Source organism: Lactuca sativa, chromosome 2 (genome assembly GCF_002870075.4).
Source record: "Lactuca sativa cultivar Salinas chromosome 2, Lsat_Salinas_v11, whole genome shotgun sequence".
NCBI classification, from domain to species: Eukaryota; Viridiplantae; Streptophyta; class Magnoliopsida; order Asterales; family Asteraceae; genus Lactuca; species Lactuca sativa.
Genome location: NC_056624.2, coordinates 122,355,271 through 122,375,898, shown reverse-complemented (window position 1 = coordinate 122,375,898; position 20,628 = coordinate 122,355,271). Strand labels below are relative to the sequence as shown.

The 20,628-nt window shown below is 35.2% G+C and overlaps 1 protein-coding gene across 1 annotated transcript; it reads left to right on the top strand.

The window, feature by feature from the left end:
- The first annotated feature begins 9,299 nt into the window (after positions 1-9,299).
- Positions 9,300-19,015, top strand: LOC111888359 (uncharacterized). Its single transcript, XM_052768913.1, has 5 exons — positions 9,300-9,785; positions 9,866-9,978; positions 17,801-18,031; positions 18,094-18,548; positions 18,621-19,015. Exons 1-5 carry the CDS (start codon positions 9,300-9,302, stop codon positions 19,013-19,015), a joined length of 1,680 nt encoding a protein of 559 aa, XP_052624873.1.
- The last annotated feature ends 1,613 nt before the right edge of the window (positions 19,016-20,628 follow it).

Genomic DNA, 20,628 nt, shown 5'->3' with positions numbered 1-20,628 from the left:
TCATTATTTACATAAAAGTAACTTTTTTCAATTTAAACTTATTTTTACATAAATTTTTATTATTTTGGATTCATTTATATACTTATTCATCAAAGCTTTATATATATACATACATACATACATACATACATACATACATACATATATATATATATATATATATATATATATATATATATATATATATATATATATATATTACTTTTTAAAATTTGTAAGGTTTATAAGTTTTTTTTTTTAATAAACGCGTGTAATACACGAGTTTCACACCTAGTGACTATTAATCAAATATTTAAAAATAACTTATAGCATTTTCTTAAGAAAAGAATAATATTTATTTCTTTTAGTTCCACATGATGATGCCATTTGATATTATTGGATCAGATATTTAACTAGCCGTTAAAACCTGCTGCAAATAAAGGATTTAAATTAATATATATGTTGGTAGATCAATCTCGTACCTCGGTAACTGATTAAGCAAATAAAATCTAGGGATAATGACTTGATAGTGTAAGATACTTTTTGAAATGTACACATTTAGTTTACTCTTTTTTTAGTAAAATAAACCCTTATACTTTAATAATATGTACACATTAGGTCATTTTCACCGGATTGTACAAGTTTTGCTGACGTGGAGAGTTTATTTTACAAAAAAAAAAAGAATAAGGACTAAATGTGTACATTTCAAAAAATATCTTACCATGTCAAGTCATTTTCCCTTTCTTTTATTTTGTTGAAATGAAATACCCGGGTGGCATCCACATATCCACAACGAAAATTTTCCAACTTTTATTCATCATGAAAATGAGGGAGAACCCCGATCTCCGACGACTTCTTTGTGTGTTCCTACACATCACTGGTAGCAAGAAGGAATGATGGTAAAAACAGTAAGGTCGAAGGGGGAGACAGGAGGAAGTAGAGACGGTAGTTGGCGGTGAGGAGCTGCTCTGGTAGCCCTCTCGTCGATTCTTTCTTCTTTTTCTGGCAACATATCTCCAAGATGGAGGCAAAGAGAGACAAATAGGAGAAACACAATAGGTAAAGGGTGTTTAGCTGTTGCTGTTCAACCGGAAGGAAGAGAGACGAGAAAGAGAAGGGTCGTCGCCCTTTTCTTGTTACTGGAGGATCACCCACCTCCGGTGACTAAGCTAATTAATTGCTATTTAGTGCCACTTGTGCTTCCACATCAGCAAAACCTGTAGAATCCGGTGAAAATGACCTAATGTGTACATATTAATAAAGTATAAGGGTTTATTTTATAAAAAAAAGAATAAGGGCTAAATGTGTACAATTCAAAAAGTATCTTACCCTAACAAGTCATTTTCACTAAAAAAATTTAAGGTTTTGCATTATTATATAATTTATATTCTAAGTGTCCTTACGAAGGACGATGTAGTATAAACCGAGCAAATATGGGTGTGAGGGTGAGAGATATTTGGTTGGAGATGATGATGGATCAAGATAGAAGGTTCGCAAGAGGGAATAGCCATCTGTGGCAAATTCAGACCTCATTAGAAGTGGTAGAGATAGTGTCAAACTTAAGATGATGTCGGTGGTTGTGATGTAAGTAACCGCGAATGAGTGGGTTGGAAATGGTGATTATGCATAAAGAGGGTTCGTCGGACGGAGTAGCCGCCAATAAGTGGGTTGGAGATGGTGATGATGCATAGAGAGGATTTGTCGGAGGGAGTATTCGTTGACGGTGGTTTAAAGACATGTATTTTAAGGTTTCTTCAAAGAGGTGAGAAAAGTGGAAGGGGAATGTTAAGTGGTTGGGAAGGTGGGGTTGGGTTCGAAGTAGGACCTTATTGCTCATTTTAAAGCAATAATAATAATAATAATAATAATAATAATAATAATAATAATAATAATAATAATAACATTAAATTATTTGGAATATAAACACACAAAAGGCATTATGGTTATTTTAGATCCGACATGGACTCAAACTGGAAAATCATTTTTTAGGGATGAAGCAGACAACTTTCAATAATTAAGGGATGGTCCATGTTCGTTTTTGAAAATAAGTATTAAATGCACAATTTGACACATGAAAGAAGGACAAATTGTGTAATTTAGTTCTATAACTCTAATGTAAATGCATTTCTTATTATATACCGACTATTACTTTAATAATCTCAAATTATAAATGTAGAAAATTCTAAAACATTCGAAAAAGTATGTGATTAACATATGTTTAAAATCATAGTACTTCAATGTAACGCTCGTAGATCCGGGCTAGTCAATTTAGAGACAATAGACATCAAAAATGAGTTTTTGATGGAAAATTATTTAGAAGGAATAATCTTAACCAAGTTGTAGAATATGTCTCAAGGGTTTCGTACACATAAAGAACGCCGAAATCCGAGTTATAACGAAGAAGTTATGGCTTGTCGAAGTTTTACGGCAAAACCGGCACGCCACTGGGAGATGTAAATAGTGAATTTACGATGGAGGACTTTTTAGCCTTACTGATCTAAACCAAAGTTGTAGTATACGTTAAACCGAGAACAACCGTAAAAAGAACGCCCAAATCTGACTTTGTATGAGGAAGTTATGATTTTTCTAAGATTCGGCTTAGCAGTGCACGGCCCGAAACTCGAATTTTAGTTCGAGCGGTTTTTGGCTTATGCGACCTAAATGAGAGTTGAATATCTCATTAATAGGAACTCAACGGTAAAAAGACAGACGAAAACGGAGTCCATATGAAGGAGTTACGAATTCTTCGCGGTCATTTAACAGTCTGAACTCCTCCTACTGATAAATTTAAGATCGGTCAAAAATTAGTCGACAGAGTCTAAATGAAAGTTGTAGATCTTGTTTTTACCTACGTGTGGAAAAAAAGAACGTTGAAAAAGGAGCTTGTATGAGAAAGTAACGGGGTTTAGAAGTCGGCAGGGTGTTGTTCGAAATTGGTGACGTGGTTGAATATGGGCCAAGGCTTTCTCCCCAAGGCAAGCCACCATAAGGTGACATGTGGCATGGAATCAACGAGTAGGAGGACCTACTCGACGAGTAGAGCTGTTTTCCAGCCTATAAATAGAGGTGTCGGGTTCCATTCATTCTCACACCTTTCCAAACTATTCTTTCTCTCTCTAGACTCTCTCTCTAGCCCCCTAACCCCCCTAAAAGCCTAGGTAAACCCCCTAGCACCCGAAGGCAGCCCCGAGGCTCCCGAATTCCCTAGAAAAGAGCCTTTCGGCTTGGAAACGCTGCTCCAACGAAACCCGGTTTTGAGAAAAACCCACTGTAAGTGAGCTATGCATAACCTATCTTTAGTATAACTTATGTTTTAATATAGTAATGTTATTAGGAACTTATAATAAGTACTTGGACTATTATTATTATTATTATGGGTTATATAAGTATTGTTTAATGCTTATATAATAGTAATAATAGCTAGACTATCAATTAGTCTCGGTGAACATTATACTAAACTCTAGTGGTAATGATACTAGGTTTTGTCCGATGGAAATTGTTTTGAGATAACGAAGTGTTGTCCGAGTGCCGAGTCACCACCTTCTCAGGTGAGTGCATAGTTGCTTTCATCTTACACATAGATATGAAGTATTTAATATAAATTACGTGTTGTGAGTGCATGATCCCTTTCATCTTATACATATATATGAAATATTTTATATAAATTACGTGCCATGTGTGCATATTATCTGGATACTTTCTGTCTATGTTGGATGAATGATTTTATACATGTTTTAAATGATTTAAACTATATATTTATTTTATATCTACAAATATGTTGGGATAAAACATGTATAGATGAAATAGTTGATGTGTGATGAAATAAAATGATGAGAGATAGGTGATGATATGAATGTGATGATAATTAGGTGAGGATAGATAGGTGATGATGAATCAGTGATGTAGGATGAAAGATACTATAACCTTGTCCGGCTATTTGGAGAGGTAGTCATCTACCAGAGTATGAATGGCGACCATGGACTATTATAGACAACCCCGTGGAAACACCAACAGGCTCATAACATGTAGGTGATGAATTACGAGTTCATGCGATGTTGTAACTACGTATTCATGCTATGATACTCTAACCCCTTACTATGAATTACGAGTTCAGGCAATGTTGTAACTATGTATTCATGCGATGATGTCCTAACCCTTGTTGGGCATGCATTAAGGGAGTAATCCCTGAATCAATACTGTCTATGCGATGTAGGCGATGATCCTTAGAGAGAGTCCTTAGGAACAAACATATAAGAAAATGCGATGTAAGGAGATGAGAGGTAAATATGATGTAGGAGACGATCCTTAGGATAATCCTTAGGGAAGGTACTTAGGAATAAAGAAGATAATGGGGATGGGTAATTGGGTTAATTGTTTGATGATTAAACATAATAATTATATTATTGTGGATTGAAAACCCTATATACTCACCAGGTTTCCCAACTTGACCCATTCAGTTTACTTGTATCACAGGTGACGATGTGAAGTTACATTACACTGAGAGATTAACGAGATATAGATCATTAGTGTAAATGAATGTAAGTTCTGTTTATACTTATATTTATGTATTGACGATGACATCCCAAATGTTTTAAAATAAATAAAAATACATTTTTCGGAAATGCTTTGATAATGAAATTATTATGTTTTTCTGGGAACAAATTCTGCAACGTTTTTATTAAAAGAGATATTCTAATTTTTATAAAGCATAAACATAATCGGTCTTTTCTGGCCGTGAAAATGGGGATGTCACATTCAATTACATGTGATTTGAATTTGTTATTAGCATTGTATGCTTAAGTGTTATAGAAACAGTTTATTGATAAAATCATAATCTCCATTAATGAGTTTAACTTTTACGCAATGGATAGCATATAATGTTGTAAATAATGTTGGTGATTTTGATATTACCCAATTTTTCTATCAAATAATGGTAATATACTATTATTGGATACAACCAAAGAGATTTGGTGATGAGGCAAAAAGTAAGAAGTGAACGTGGAAAAAAATGAGTAACCGGTGGCCAACACTTCTTAAAGCAAGACTTAAACGGAAAACAAGTATAGATGAAACCACTACTGGCTACTAGAGCTGTAAATGAACCGAACAAATACGAACAATACTTTTTCATGTTCGTTCTTTTAAGTTAACCGAACAAATGAACAAACACGAACGGTTAAACGATCGAGTTTTCTTGTTCTTGTACGTTCGTTTAAAATTACATTTTTCATGTTCGTTCGTTTATGTTCGTAAACATGCTAAACGAACAAAGATAAACAAACATATATGAACATATAATATAGTAATGTAATCAAACACAATTAAACATATATGAAAATAAAAGAAACTTACATGAACGAACATCAACAAACATAAATGAACAACATAAACGAACGAGCTACTGTTTATGTTCGTTCGTTTAACTAAACGAACGAGAATTTATATTCATGTTCGTTCATTTATTAAATAAATGAACATAAAAGAACTTCTCGCCGAACGGTTCACGAACAATTCGTTGAAGTTCAGTTCGTTTAAAGTATAACTGGCCACCAATTCTTGAATGTGCATGAGGAAAAACCACCCGAAAAATCCAGAGAACACTACTAGAAACTTTACCTTCAGCGACGGAATCAGCTACGGATTTATTCTGTAGCTAATCAGTGACAGCTTGTTGAGAGATCAACGATGGAACACATAAGTATATCGACCAAAATACTTATAGAGAAGTTCTGAGAGGTATCACAGTGGGATCAACGACAGAATGGTAAGATTTTATCGACAAAAACAATTATTCGCTAATCTGTCACAAGTTAAAACCTTTTAGCGAGGGAACAACGATGGATTTTTAAAAATCACAAGCCTTTTTTTCTTGGCCCTCACCAATCGCTCGCAGAAGATCAGACGCTTCCTTTTTTCACCATCCACTTTTCTTTATTTTTTCCTTCCCCCGTTTTATTTTCATTCCCGCTTTTGTTTTTTGTTCCCTCGTTTTCTTCTCATTCCCTCCAATTTCTTCCCAAAACTCTAAACGATTTCCTTCCATATCCCTAATTGACCTTTTGTCGACTCAAATCCCTCCTCCGCCCAAGAAATCACCTCCACCGCCATCCACTTGCATCGCCCCTCTTTGAAGACTGAATTATTCTTGAAGACTCGTCATTTCCCTGCCAATGTCGTTCAATCTGTTCGTTCATCCTTTGCTGCTTTAGATCATAAACTCGAGCAAATCTAAATTAGTTGTCGTCAGCTTCCAATTTTGGCTTCTAGTAGTGTGTAAGTTGCATTTTCATGTAGCTCTTTTACTTTTCTTTTGTTTACAGTTCATATCACCATTCGCTTTTCTAAGCTCTACCTTCCTTAACTCCTTAATTTTGTTTATTCGTAGGTTTTCATATTGATTTGATTATCATATTGACTCCAATTTCAGTTGTGTAGATTATATAAATTAGCATATAGATTTTGTTTCTAGATTTGATCTGAAATGAAATTGTTACCAGGTGTATGCATTTAATAAGGGGCTCAAATTCAAAACATCAGCAATCATGAATTGCAGAATGTCTCTACCTATTGGTGATATGTATTTTTGTTCCAATACTCCTATCTTGTCTATTCCTATTTTCTTTGTAGGATCCATGTTTGACTTTTAGGTCAAAAATATAGCTATTGCGTTAGAAACACATGACAAACATAGGAACAAGTGCTTTAAAATGGACATTGTAATGTGTATTTGTAGTAGTTATTTAAAACAATATTTGGAAGTAATGAAGTTGGTAGTGATCAGAAAGTCATTGGATTTGGTGTTGAGCAAGTCGTTTTAGTTCGAGATGAATATCTTATAGAGAAGGTTGTCAATCTTGTTGGAAAGAATGCCCTTGTTCTAACAATCATGGAGTCTAAAGGACTATAATTTCAGGTAAAATACTAATTAATCTTTTTTTTGTTATCAAATCTTAAAATGAAAATGATTTGTACAACCACAAAAGCCAAACATTATGATGCACTCAACTCTATATTTCATGTTTTGTAGGACGTATTGTTATATGACTTTTTTTACCACATCATCTTTCTCAAATAACGAATTAGAGTGGTTGTGATTTAGTTAAATTAGTGATAAATGTTGTTTGCTAATTGCTTATTGATTTTGTATTTTTAGTTGGCAACCAAATTCCGTAACAGTGGACAAACATGTGTATGTGCAAATAGAATACTTGTGCAAGAAGGTATAAATATAATAAGCCATTATCTATGTCATACTTTTTTACTTTCTAATTTGATAAAAAAGGGAAACATGAAAGCAAATGATGATTGATGAATATATATATATATATATATATATATATATATATATATATATATATATATATATATATATATGTATGTATGTATGTATGTATGTATGTATGTATGTAATTCTTTTATATGTAATTGGTATTATGAATATTTATGGTTCTTGTAGGCATATATGAGAAATTTACAAAAGCATTCTCAAATGATGTTCAAGACAATAAAGTTGGCAATGGTTTATTAGAAGGTGTGGCCGAGGTAATGAATTATTTAGATAAATGTAAATTACCTAATTACCCCTAACTTTAAGCACCTTGACCGATTTTGATTTTCATTTAGTTCACAATAACTACTATAATAACACACATCTGAACACCCTCTTTCTTTAATTTAAAGATTGTAATTAGTGTTGAATATTGTTTCCTAAATGAATGTCGCCTTGCATGTTGTTTCATTCGTGCAGGATGTTGTCTCAAAGGTTTGATAACCATTCACCATTCACCACACCAACTGTTGTCAATATGACACCAGGTAGAGGCTTAGTTAATTATCTTGTCATTTCTTTTATATCATCAACACTCTTAACTAATCACTATTTGTAATGCAAATGTACATGAGTTATAATGGCACATGTTAGCAAAACCCACTAAACTAGTCTCACTCTCATTATGAATAAAAAGGAACACGTTAACACTGTAGGGAAAATGACTTAAAAAGACCAATTAAGTTTCAAAAACGTCTATATTACCCCAATTATGTTTTTGTTGTTCAAAAAAAAAAAACCAACGAAATAATGTTTTTTATTATAAATCCAAATAAAGTTACCAATAAAAATAAGGTTTTTTAATGGTGACTGGCATCTGTGGGTTACGCTTCTTTGTTTACCGGTGATCAATGGTTTAATCTGACATGGATTATTAAAACACATTACGTGAAACATAAATGCCACAAGGATATCGATTCACCATCAAGGGTTCTCAGTGAAGGGTGAAATCGATATCTAGGGTTCTTACACAACGGTGAATGGTGAACTCGTGACAGTGAAATTGATTTTTACGGAAGATGAAGGAAAGTTCGTCGATTGTGCAGCAAGGGTTCTCAGCATGTCTCGTGCAGCAAGCATGTCTCGTGACTCACTCAACATTGATGTCTACCATAAAGGTGTTTTTTCTCCTAATCCCTTTGTTTACTTCCATCCTCATAAAGTACATGTTATGGGGCTAGATGTACGTAACATGGATTTCAAGGAGTTCAAGACCTATCTCCAAAAATTGATCAACAATAGATGTCGGGATATGTATTACTGTCTTAAAAATCGGTCCCTCGTAGATGGGTTAAGGGAGCTCAGGGATGAAGATGATTATGTTAGGTTCCTTGATGCTGGGTTTCATGATGATGATAATCAAATAAGTATTTACAATGATGGCTATCATGAACCCTTACTAGATTGGATTGAAGAAGAAAAAGCTGAAGAATGGGATAGTGGTACTGAAACATATGAAGATGATGTGGACTCGGTATTGTCGGATGATCTATCGGTGGACCATGAAGCTGATGATGAGGACATTCAATGGCCTGAAGTTGTTGATCCTTTTTTGTCACAGAAGAATCTTATTCCAGAAAGAGGCATAGAGGAAGAAGCTGGTGATAAGGTAAAAAAACATCCTATTCACGATCCAAACCAAAAATGGGACACTATGATGCCTGAGTTAGGTATGAAATTCTCTGATCGAGATGAACTGAAACATATGTTAACAAATTATGCTGTGTCTAAGGGTTATTCATTGTGGTATGAAAAAAATGAGGCAACAACATTGTGAGTAAGGTGTAGTAAAAATGAAAAAGGGAAGCCATCTTGCCCTTTTAGACTATGGGCTAGTCCCATGAATAAGGAAAATTCATTCTAGATCAAGTCACTAATTGATAAACATAATTGTGCTAGACAACAAAAATTGGGTTGTCTTGTTACGTATAAGTGGATTGGAAAAATGTTAATACCTGACATTTTGGAAAGGCCTAAGTTTAGCTATAGGAAAATGGCAGAAGTGGTTAGGAAAGACTATGGTCTCAAGGTAAGTCTTGTGCAATGTAGAAATGCCAAGTACTTTGCACTAGATGAGATTTCAGGCAATTTGGTAAGCCATTATGAGAAACTGTGGAATTATGGTGTTGAGTTATTGAGGGTTAATCCTGGGTCAACAGTCTTGATCGAGACAAATCATACGCATGATGCTACACACTACTTCAAAAGGATGTATATTTGCCTGAACTCTATCAAGGATGGCTGGATTAAAGGATGTAGAAGGGTTATCGGTGTTGATGGCTGTTTTTTGAAGGGTATTTGCAGAGGTGAGTTGTTAACAGCCGTTGGTAGGGACGCAAACAACCAAATGTATCCTCTAGCATGGGCTGTTGTGCCAGTTGAAAACAAGGAAACTTGGATGTGGTTCATTGATCTTCTACTTGAGTACATTGAGATGGGAGATGGTAGGGGTCTTACAATTATTTCAAACCAACACAAGGTGTGTTATAGTTTACATTTTACTTACTATATTATGTGTTATTATGTACTTTAAAAATGAAATTTGTTATCACCATGTAGGGTTTAATGGAGGCTGTTAAGGAAAGGGCACCATCATGTGAGCATAGGAATTGTGCCCGACACATCTTTGCCAACTTTAAGAAGAAGGGGTTCATGGGTGTTGAGTTTAGGAGGTTATTTTGGAGGGCTGCAAAGGCTACAACCGATTCCACTTTCCGCTCATACATGAGGGAAATTTGTACAATGTCCACAGAAGCTTATGAGCACCTGATAGAAAGAGACCCAAATGTTGGATTAGTGTCTAAGTCCATAACTATTTTGGTATGTAGTTGACCCGATGGTGCATGGTCCTTTTGGGTTGCCTTCACCAAAGCAACTTGATTGGAGAAATAAATAAAGAGAGAGAGGTTATTATTTATTAATATATTATAAGAATAATATATTAAAGGAGAAATCATATTTGTTTAATTAATATTAGTCAATAATTAATTAAGAATTAATTTTGTGATCAAGTGTAATTAATTAAACTAGAGGGGCTGAATTGTAATTATGTGATAGTTATAAAATAAGGTAAGAATTATCTTATATATATGGTGGACGAATTTGAAGTGATAATCACTTAGAATTCGACTATGATAAGGATTCAAGGATTATCTTATGGGTTGCTTGGTGGATAAGCAACTAGATAAGGATAATAACTGAAACTCTATCTTTACACCTATATAAAGACCCCAAGGCTCATGAATTCGTGTACTTGATCCCTAGAGCATCTAAGGACGAATTCCTACCCTTCTCCTCTCTCTTTATACCTTCTCCACTTGCTTATGGTGTTTGTAAGCCATTAGAGGAGTGACACTTGTGACTCTCAGCTTTCCAAGGTCAATTCAAGGAGGAATTGGATTGTTATTGCTATATAACAATCAATGTATGTTATTAAACCTATTTACATGTGAATTCTGATTTCCATATGCTAGAATTAGGGTTCACAGTCTTGGATTCAAAGTATGTACAATAGAGAAACCTAGATCCAAGCTTTAGGGTTTGTATGAGCACATAGGATGTCTTATGACCAAAACCCATCAGTGGTATCAGAGCCATGATTGGTTTCTATTGTATTGATGCTTGATGTAACTGAAAATCGTGTTTTGGCCTCACTGTTCGACCTGACTCGGCGAGTCACTCTTGGACTCGGCGAGTCAGCCCTACTCGGCGAGTTCCAGAGGGTGACTCGGCGAGTCGGTGCGTCAGACAGTGCTTATCTCGGGATTTCTTGTTGTTTTTGCATTGGGATAATTACCTAATCATGTTAGATTAATATTAATCCGATTATATGATATATTTGACTATATTTTTAATCTAATTGAAGATATTTGTCAATTAATATGATAATGGTTTCCTTATAAGATAATTGATTAATTATTTTAAGTAAATTGATAAATTATTTTGCAAGAAATCATCAAATATGGATAATTATGTGATTAAATGTTAATTTAAATTATTTGTTACTTGATCCTTGTTGTTGTGAAAAGTTTCATATTTGGCCCTTTAGGTTTTATAGTTTAAATTTGAACCCCAAAAGTTTTCCTGTCTTGAAATTTAAATAGTTGAAACCCTAATGTTTTGAAAAAGGTTTCAAAACTTGCCCTCAAGTTTTCGAATTTAAATTTTGATTAAATAGTTTAATTTTGATGCATATTTAAATTCTAAACCCTTATGGTTTGAAATGTTTCAAAACTTGCCTTCAAGTTTTGGAATTTAAAAGTTGATTAAAAGTTTAATTAGGAATGTTAAATTCTAAAAGCTCTAGTATAGTTTTGAAAAAGTTCAAATCACACCCTTATGGTTTTATTAATTAATTAAGGTGTATAATTAAAAGAAGTTTAATAAATCCATAAAAGTTTAGGTTTACAATTTAATTGAATTAAAAGTATAATTGTTAAATTTAACCACCTAGTATTTTGAAAGTATAAAATACACCCTATACTATATATAACATTAAAAGTCTAACATTATATATATGTATGAGTAAAAGTCAGTCATACCATTAGTAGGCCTCATTCACGAAGCTAGTCTATAAGGGGTGTTTAAGGAAATTGCCTATAAAATGGCAATTGAATGGGTATCCACTCTTACCCACCGCACTCTTGACTAGTGGAGGGTCGTTAGCCGAACGGGTAGGATAGGACGAAACCTTCCATTATAAGTATAATGAATTATCAAAGTAACTAAATGTTTTCATAAAATTCCCAATCTTAGTTACTTAGGCAAAAGTGAATTGATGCAATTCCATGAAATTAAACTTTGTGCCCTTGCAAAGACGTTAGTGGAGCGTGTGTGGTTTACCGGCACACTAAATGGTTCTAAGCAAAGGTAGCAAAGGGTGACTCAATATTTGTCATAGTTCGGTGGAGCGTGTGTGGATTACCGGCACATCGAATAGGTGACTGTAACATGTGAGGGCACCATGTAAGTTTGCATGGTTATTCACACCCGCTTTGTGATCCTCGGCATCCCAGTCACAAACAAGAGGGGCATATCGAGATTTAAACATGCCATTGAAAGTTCAATGAATATCAAAGGATCTAGGAGTTTTCATAGGTTTAAAACTTAAATTTCTTTTTCGTTTTTCGTGGTGGAAATTAGTGAATCGTCATTAACTTACCTTCAAATATTCTCCAATTAGGGTTACGGCATCCCTCTCCCGAGTTGTAGAATATTGTGTTGGGTCCCAGCCTTAGTATTTCATTTGGGTGATTTACTAAGGACTCAATCTATTAACTAACTTGAATTCGTTTTTCTCCCGTTTTGTAGATGTCAAAGTTCGACAACTATGGTCTTCTCAAATCCCGTGGAACAAGCATTCCACATGAAGATGGTATTCCACGATTCGATCGAGGAACAAGAAATCATGCTTCACTTCCTCCACCTCCTCCAATTGTTCTCCCTAACCCACAAGATCGAAAAATTGAAAGGTTCAACATCACTAAAGCCCTATTGGAAATGAAACATGAAGATGGTAAACCCGTGTGTGCCCACGTTCTAGGAATAAAGTCACACATTGATAGGTTGATAATGTTGGGTGTGTCATTCCCGAATGAGTAGGCTGTGAATTGGGTTTTGCAGTCACTTCCAGAATCATATAATGAGTTCAAAAGAAAGTATTAGATGATGGATCATGACGACAACCTGATTGACCTAACTTACATGCTCATTGCTACTGAATCATAAATGATTTGGCGAAGCAATGGAGCGTATTTGTTGGGAGAGTCAACCGACCATACTTCCGAGGACGTTCTAGGAGAACCGACCTGCGTTTGCTGCCAAAAGAAAGGGCGTTGGATACAAGTCTGCCAAAAGAGCCTGAAGAGTCCAAAAGATGGGAGAGTCAAAGAGTATGGCTGCGCTTCAGGTAAAATCCACTATCTAACTCAATTAAGTTCCTATTCATTGATTCTTAATACATAATGTGATAAGATTGCATTTGAATGTTTTGCAGGATCGGTGAAAAGAAAGGAAGCTTGGTAAAAGAGCAAGAAGAATCTAATCACAAGGAATGGATCTTGATCGCATGAACTTGAAGATTAGATTTTGAACTTAGATAGTTATGATAGAGTTGTTAGAAATTTTCTTTTGAAATACATAGTTTTCAATGGATTTTGCATTGTAAGGACAAATGTTTTCCGCTGCTTTTATAAATAAAATAAATTTTCGTTTGACTTATTTATTTATTTGGTTATTTCCTTGCAATGAAATCGTTATGAAAATTGGTGTTTGCATATTTCTACAACAAATGGATATGATTCTTATTTATGATATTCATGGAAAATCGAGAATTTACCAAATAGGGAGAGTTTCTCATCGCCCAAGTTTCAATTGGACAGAAACTTGGAATCATGCAACACGAATGCACGATGAATGAGAAATTTAGTATTTGGAAATTAGACTAATTCATTGATAAAGTGTCAAGTGAAGGACTAGGAGATCGAGTACACAAAGCTGTGTGTTGATCAAGTCCACCATAATATTAACAAGATATTCGTCATGATTTACTAAAGGTTTAGTAAATATGATTATACTTATAAGATTAAGTGTAATTCTTAGTTGATTGAAAAAGTTTAAATCAATAGCAGAACGAATAAGAAGAATCAAGAAGGCAGAAAGATAAAAGTTTCTCCATTCTAAGAAGAAGGGAGAGTACCTTTTATGCTTTATGATAGGTCTTAATGATTAAGAACCATATCTCAATTGATCCTCTAAGTGAGTCTTGGTACAATTGTATGTCCAAGAAGAGGAATCAAGAATTAAAGAAATGGTTAAATCAAAAAGTCAATCATACTTCGTTCCAAAACAAGTCTTAAAGTTAAGATTGTGACATTGAGTGAAAAAGTATTAAGAAGGTTTATAACATTCATTAAATGTGGAAAGTTGTGATGTCTTGGATAAGATAAAGACCAACTAGGACCAATTTATGAAGTGTTTTGGTAAAAGCTACACTAACTCTTTAATATTTGTTTGTCAAGAAATGTTTTGGCAAGAGAGTCGTATATGTCAAGGAGTCAGTGGGAGCCTTAATGGTCTTGAAAGGTTTCAAGAACAAATCAAATAAACCTTATTGATCATCACTAGCACACGAGTTGAGGTTTACAACCTATCGTGATAACATTATTTGGTTTCTATGCCAATCCAATCGAGTTAATTATGCATGTGAGTTCTATGAGTCCTCATTTTGAACGCATAAAAGGCAAAGCACCTTAATCAATGAAAGGTACATTGATAGGAAAGGGTGAGCTGCTTAACTACTTGGAAGACATGGTGGGCAGCTGTGCTACCATAAGGCAAGAAATCAAGATTAAGAAAGTTCGGTCCATATGAGTTTGAATTTGTTGTAAAATTTGGTTTCAACAAATTCACATGGATAGGAACACGTACACCGCTCAAATCTAAGTGTCATAAGATTTCCTCCTTCATGAAAATGATTGTGAGGAAATGCTTTCACCAAGAAAGATTTCAAGAAGATAGTGATTGTAAAATTGCATTCTCGAATTCAATTATGGTTACGGTATCCCTTTCCATAATTTGAATTGTGAGGTTTGGCAATTAGTCTTAAGTGTTTAGAAACACATATGAACTATCGAAGGCAAAGGTGTATAAGTTCAAGAAGCCTTGATAAAAGATTATCAAAGCACTAAGTATTAGAAACATGAACTTAAGGAAATTCAATAGGTATTGTTTTTTTCTGAAAGTTAAGATGTTTATGAATACATGTCAAAGCTAGTGGGAGCATAAGTGTTATGTTTTATAATAATCATCATGATAGTGGGAGCATAAATGTTATGATTGTATGATTATTAAGGCACGTATTGCAAGTTGGCAATATTAATTATAGAAAACAAGAGTTATACCTTGCAAAGTAGTAAGGGTTGTAAGGTTGTTTTGCTATAATTAAGGGAGAGAATATAATGCTTCATTTCAAATCTAAAGGATTAGGTAGAGAAATGTTAATAAATTTAGTCAAAGGTACATAGCGGGTTCTTAAAATTTCGATTATGATTACGGCATTCCTCTTCACAATTCGAATTTTGAGAACATAGCAAATAAAACATTATACGTCGTGTCCCATACGCTTCGGGTATAGGATCGATTGCAAATGCTTTAATGTTTGACCATTCTAAAATTTTCCAAATGTCTAGCGCATTTAGAGGGAAAAAGGGACAAGAATTGGTTTTGACTAAGATAATTAAACAACTATCAAAGGACAATCCAAAGTTCGACGAGTATTGGTCGCTTGTGAGTAGTTGGAAGTATAGTATTGGAAGATATGGAAATGTTCTCATATTGGATGGACCATATCAACATTATTAGGAATAGATAAGATTCTATTAAAAATAAGTTGTCATATGGAAAATATGGAAATGTATCTATATTAGGAAGTAAATATTGAAAATCTATGTCTAGATTAGAAACTATTATGCAAAAGGATGTTCAAAGGAATGCACTTTGAAAGAGAGACATCATATCTAAGGAATTGTCTTGTAACAATCTCCGATAGAGGACTTTGTAATATCATTGGCAATAGTTTTTGTGACTTTGGTGCAGTGACATTACGAAAGGATAAAGTGTTAGAATCTAGCATATTCTATAAGTAGCAAGAATTTGATATTCTTACACTTATGAAAAAGGATTTGGAGTTGTAAAATGAGAATGATTGGAAATGTGTTCAATTTGTCTATTTCACAAAAGTAAGAACCATAGGTAAACATTGTGTGCATGCTAGGAGCATGAGACAAGTGTTGGAATTCAAGTAAGAAGTTGATTACCCGAAACGACAAATAATGAGTAATCAATATGGTGATAAATAAAAGGTGTTTTATTTATGCTCAAAGGTTTGAGGCCATATGGGATTAGTATTATTCTTGTGTTTCACCTTTGCATGTTTTGACTTCCAGAATAATTGAATTTATTAAGAATAATCGAATTATTCGAACGGGCCACAGTCGTTCATATGTTGGAAGTAGATATGAATGAAGACTGTCGTGAATTGGTGTGTGGATTGTCTAAAGAGCATTAGACATAAGCAATTGTTTGCTGCAACGTTCATGAGTGCTTATGAATATGAATTTGAGCATTGGATTAAACCCACGCTCACTTGGATCGCTCCATGAAATTGTATCACGAGTGATTAGTGAAACGATAACATCTTATATTCTTGAAACTGAGATGTGTGAGTTGTATCTTGCAAATCGGTTGCACATTGATAATATGTAAACGCACCAGTAACTTGGTGTTATAAAACATATTGTTGTGTGTAATTCGGTGCGTGAGTGCAAGCGAGCATTGTATCAAAGTTTATCCATTCCTTTTATTCAAAGTAGGATAAAGGCGATATCTTTGGGCCCCTCGATGGTTTAATGATGACAAACGTAAATGCTCGGCCAAGCTAGGGATAATTTGATTTGTTCAGTTAGTCAGTCGTCATAAATCGGAAATCGATATATAGTACAAAGAGAATGATTTGAAATCATATCTTATATGATATCTAGAATGGAGGAATATATGATCCCTTATCAAAGGACACGCGTATTTGATATGATCAGAGTTGACAGCGGCTTTGGAAAGCTACGATTGCAGATATGGATCCGAAGTCATACGCATAATAGTTGTTAGACTTATCCAAGTGGGAGACTGTTGGATTAGTGTCTAAGTCCATAACTATTTTGGTATGTACTTGACCCGATGGTGCCTGGTCCTTTTGGGTTGCCTTCACCAAGGCAACTTGATTGGAGAAATAAATAAAGAGAGAGAGGTTATTATTTATTAATATATTATAAGAATAATATATTAAAGGAGAAATCATATTTGTTTAATTAATATTGGTCAATAATTAATTAAGAATTAATTTTGTGATCAAGTGTAATTAATTAAACTAGAGGGGCTGAATTGTAATTATGTGATAGTTACAAAATAAGGTAAGAATTATCTTATATATATGGTGGACGAATTTGAAGTGATAATCACTTAGAATTCGACTATGATAAGGATTCAAGGATTATCTTATGGGTTGCTTGGTGGATAAGCAACTAGATAAGGATAATGACTGAAACTCTATCTTTACACCTATATAAAGACCCCAAGGCTCATGAATTCGTGTACTTGATCCCTAGAGCATCTAAGGACGAATTCCTACCCTTCTCCTCTCTCTTTATACCTTCTCCACTTGCTTATGGTGTTTGTAAGCCATTAGAGGAGTGACACTTGTGACTCTTAGCTTTCCAAGGTCAATTCAAGGAGGAATTGGATTGTTATTGCTATATAACAATCAATGTATGTTCTTAAACCTATTTACATGTGAATTCTGATTTCCATATGCTAGAATTAGGGTTCATAGTCTTGGATTCAAAGTATGTACAATAGAGAAACCTAGATCCAAGCTTTAGGGTTTGTATGAGCACATAGGATGTCTTATGACCAAAACCCATCACCAAATACATGGTGTAGAGCATTCTTTGAACCTGAGAGTTGTTGTGATGCCGTGGAAAACGGTATATCTGAATCTTTCACTGCAGCAATTGTAGAGGCCCGGAAGAAACCAATAATAACAATACTGGAAGAAATCAGATTGTACGTGATGGAGAGGATGTACAATCAAAATATTAAGGGGCATAAGTGGGACATGGAAATCTGCCCCTTTATTAGAAAGAGGATTGAGAAGATGAAAGAACAACAAAGGTATATTATTTAATTGTAAGTGATTTAATATGAAATAACTTACCTTCTTAATATGATTTCAGGTACTGGGATGTTATCACAAGTGGTGAGGAAGAATATGAAGTGAAATTAGCCCATGAAGTTTATGTTGTTCACCTTGAAAGCAAAACTTGTGGTTGCAGAGCCTGGCAACTCAGTGGTATCCCTTGTGTGCATGTCATTGCTGCTGTATTATACCTGAATGGAAATGCAGAGGACTATGTAGCCGTATGGTTTAAAACAAGCATGTTTGGAAGTTGCTATAGGTATCCAGTCAAACCAATAAATAGAGCTAACATGTGGCCTGATGTTCTATTTGATCCCATATTACCACCTCGGCGTAGGAGAATGCCAGGAAGGCCCAAAGTAAACAGAATGAAATGTCCTACAGAAAATGAAGAAAGGCATACAATTAACAAGACAGGGATGTCCATCTCAAGATGTAGTAATTGTCATCAAGAAGGACACAACAAGAGGCGATGTCTATTGCTCACAGAAGGTTGGTTTTTATTTTGATTATTCATTCATCTACATTTGTATAATAATAATTAATTTTGTTTTAACAATGCAGCAAATAAAGCAACTGTTGGTGAAGGGGCTGTTGAAGAAGGGGTTAGTCAAGATGGGATTAGTAAAGATGGGGTCAATGAAGATGGGGTTAGTGAAGATGGGATTGGTGAAGAAGAGGCTATTGAAGAAGGCGATATTGAAGACCACCAGGAGGATGAAATTGAACAGCAAGAGGATGAGATTAACCATCAAGTAGATGAAATTGACCATCAAGAAAATCATGTTGAAGGCCATCAAGAAGATCATATTGAGGATCATCAAGAGGGGGTTGTTCAAGATGAAGCTCACCACATTGAAGTTGTTCAAGATGAAGCTAACCATGAAGAGGCTGTTGACCACCATGAACCTGATTTTGATGAAGTTCATCACCATCAGCATCAACCTGTTTTTTTTTAGCATTTTGTTGCAAACAAAAAGCGATTACCTTCTGAGAGGATCACGAAACTGAAGTTAAGGAAGAAGGTGGTAACAAAAGATGGAAGTGGGGAAAGTCATGGAAATCCAGTCACTTTAAACTAGGATAAGTGTGTTCTATTAGGATTATGTCAAATACTTTGAAATGACACATCTTTTGGTGCTTAGTGCACATCTTTTGGTGCTTAGGCTTGTCTTTTTGATGCTTAGGCTTGTCTTTTGGTGTTGTGCACATTTACCAACATTTAGTGCCATGTGCACATGCTTGATTATGTGGTTTAATTATGCTTGATATGTAGTTTATTACATTTTATGCATATTATAACAGTGTACTATTTTGCCCTTATTTGTTAAAACTATGTTAAAATTGGTAAAAACTGTTTTGTGGGGCATTACCTTTTGTAGGCCACCTTCATAGTTTGAAACAGTGTAGCACCTGGTTCCTGGTATGTATTCTTGATTATTAACTCTCCTTATATATTGCATTTTAATCTTGGACTCGGCGAGTTGAAGGACTAACTCGCCGAGTAGAAGCGGGACTAGACGCGGGATCTACTCTGTCTACTCGGCGAGTAGGCTCGTGGGACTCGGCGAGTAGACCCTGTCTGGACTAAAACCCTAACCCGGGTGTTTGTACCCTATTTAAACGATCTAACCCAGCCTCCATTTCCCCTAGCACTCCCAGAGATCTGTAGAACAAAACCCTAGCCTCTTTTGTGTCCTTGTGGGTGATTTTTAGCATTGTGAAGGTGGTTTGGAGATTAGGAGAAGAAAGAGAAGGTTGAAGAGTGAAAGAAGGGAAGAAGATCCGGAATCTACTCTGTGAAGGGCTTCTATTCAGGTTGAAAAGTTCTTACCATGATCTTTAGTTCATTGAACCCCCTTTTTGTCCCTAAAAAGAGGTTTTAAGCCCTAAGAACCTAAATCTCTATGTTTTTATGGTTAATGTTCTGCAAGGACTTCGGATTTGGACCTTTAAGACATCCTAGTAGCATAAAGTCTCTGTGGTTGAGGTGATTGAGGTCCCTATTGAGTGTAGGACCTCTTAAAGATCTTGGAATTGTATGTTTGAGCTCATAGGGTCGTGCATGCACGTAAAGTTTGCAACTTTACGTGGTAAACATGCCCTAGGACCATAGATCTGTGGTTTTGAAGCATTGCATGTCTCAGATCTGGCCTACTTGGGAAATGGGTCGACGGACTCGGCGAGTCCTAAAGTGGAACTCGGCGAGTTCTATGTAGATGGTCTTAGACTCGGCGAGTTGGATGAACAACTCGGCGAGTCCTATGAAGATTGCCTGGAGCTCGCCGGGTTGTTCTTCAAACTCGGCGAGTCATATGAACTTTCGCAGAGCAAGAGGGGTTTAAGTGTTGAAGGATCAACCCTTCGTACCTGCATGCGGAATTAACTGTGTAACTAAATCCCCAAAACCCCAAACCCTCGTATGGGGTGTTTTGGTGTGGATTAGAAGCGAGTAGGGGATCCGATCGAGGAACTCGGCGAGTCGGGACTCGAGTCGGCCCCATATTCCCGAGTGGTGAGTCAAGGGTGACTCAGTGAGTGGGAGAGGATCTTGGCGAGTAGGACCGGATTA

Coding starts and splice junctions, on each gene's coding strand:
- LOC111888359 (XM_052768913.1), top strand. CDS start 9,300: ATGGCAGAAGTGGTTAGGAAAGACTATGGTCTCAAGGTAAGTCTTGTG. Junction 9,786..9,865: donor TTATTTCAAACCAACACAAG/GTGTGTTATAGT, acceptor ATCACCATGTAG/GGTTTAATGGAGGCTGTTAA. Junction 18,032..18,093: donor AAGATGAAAGAACAACAAAG/GTATATTATTTA, acceptor ATATGATTTCAG/GTACTGGGATGTTATCACAA.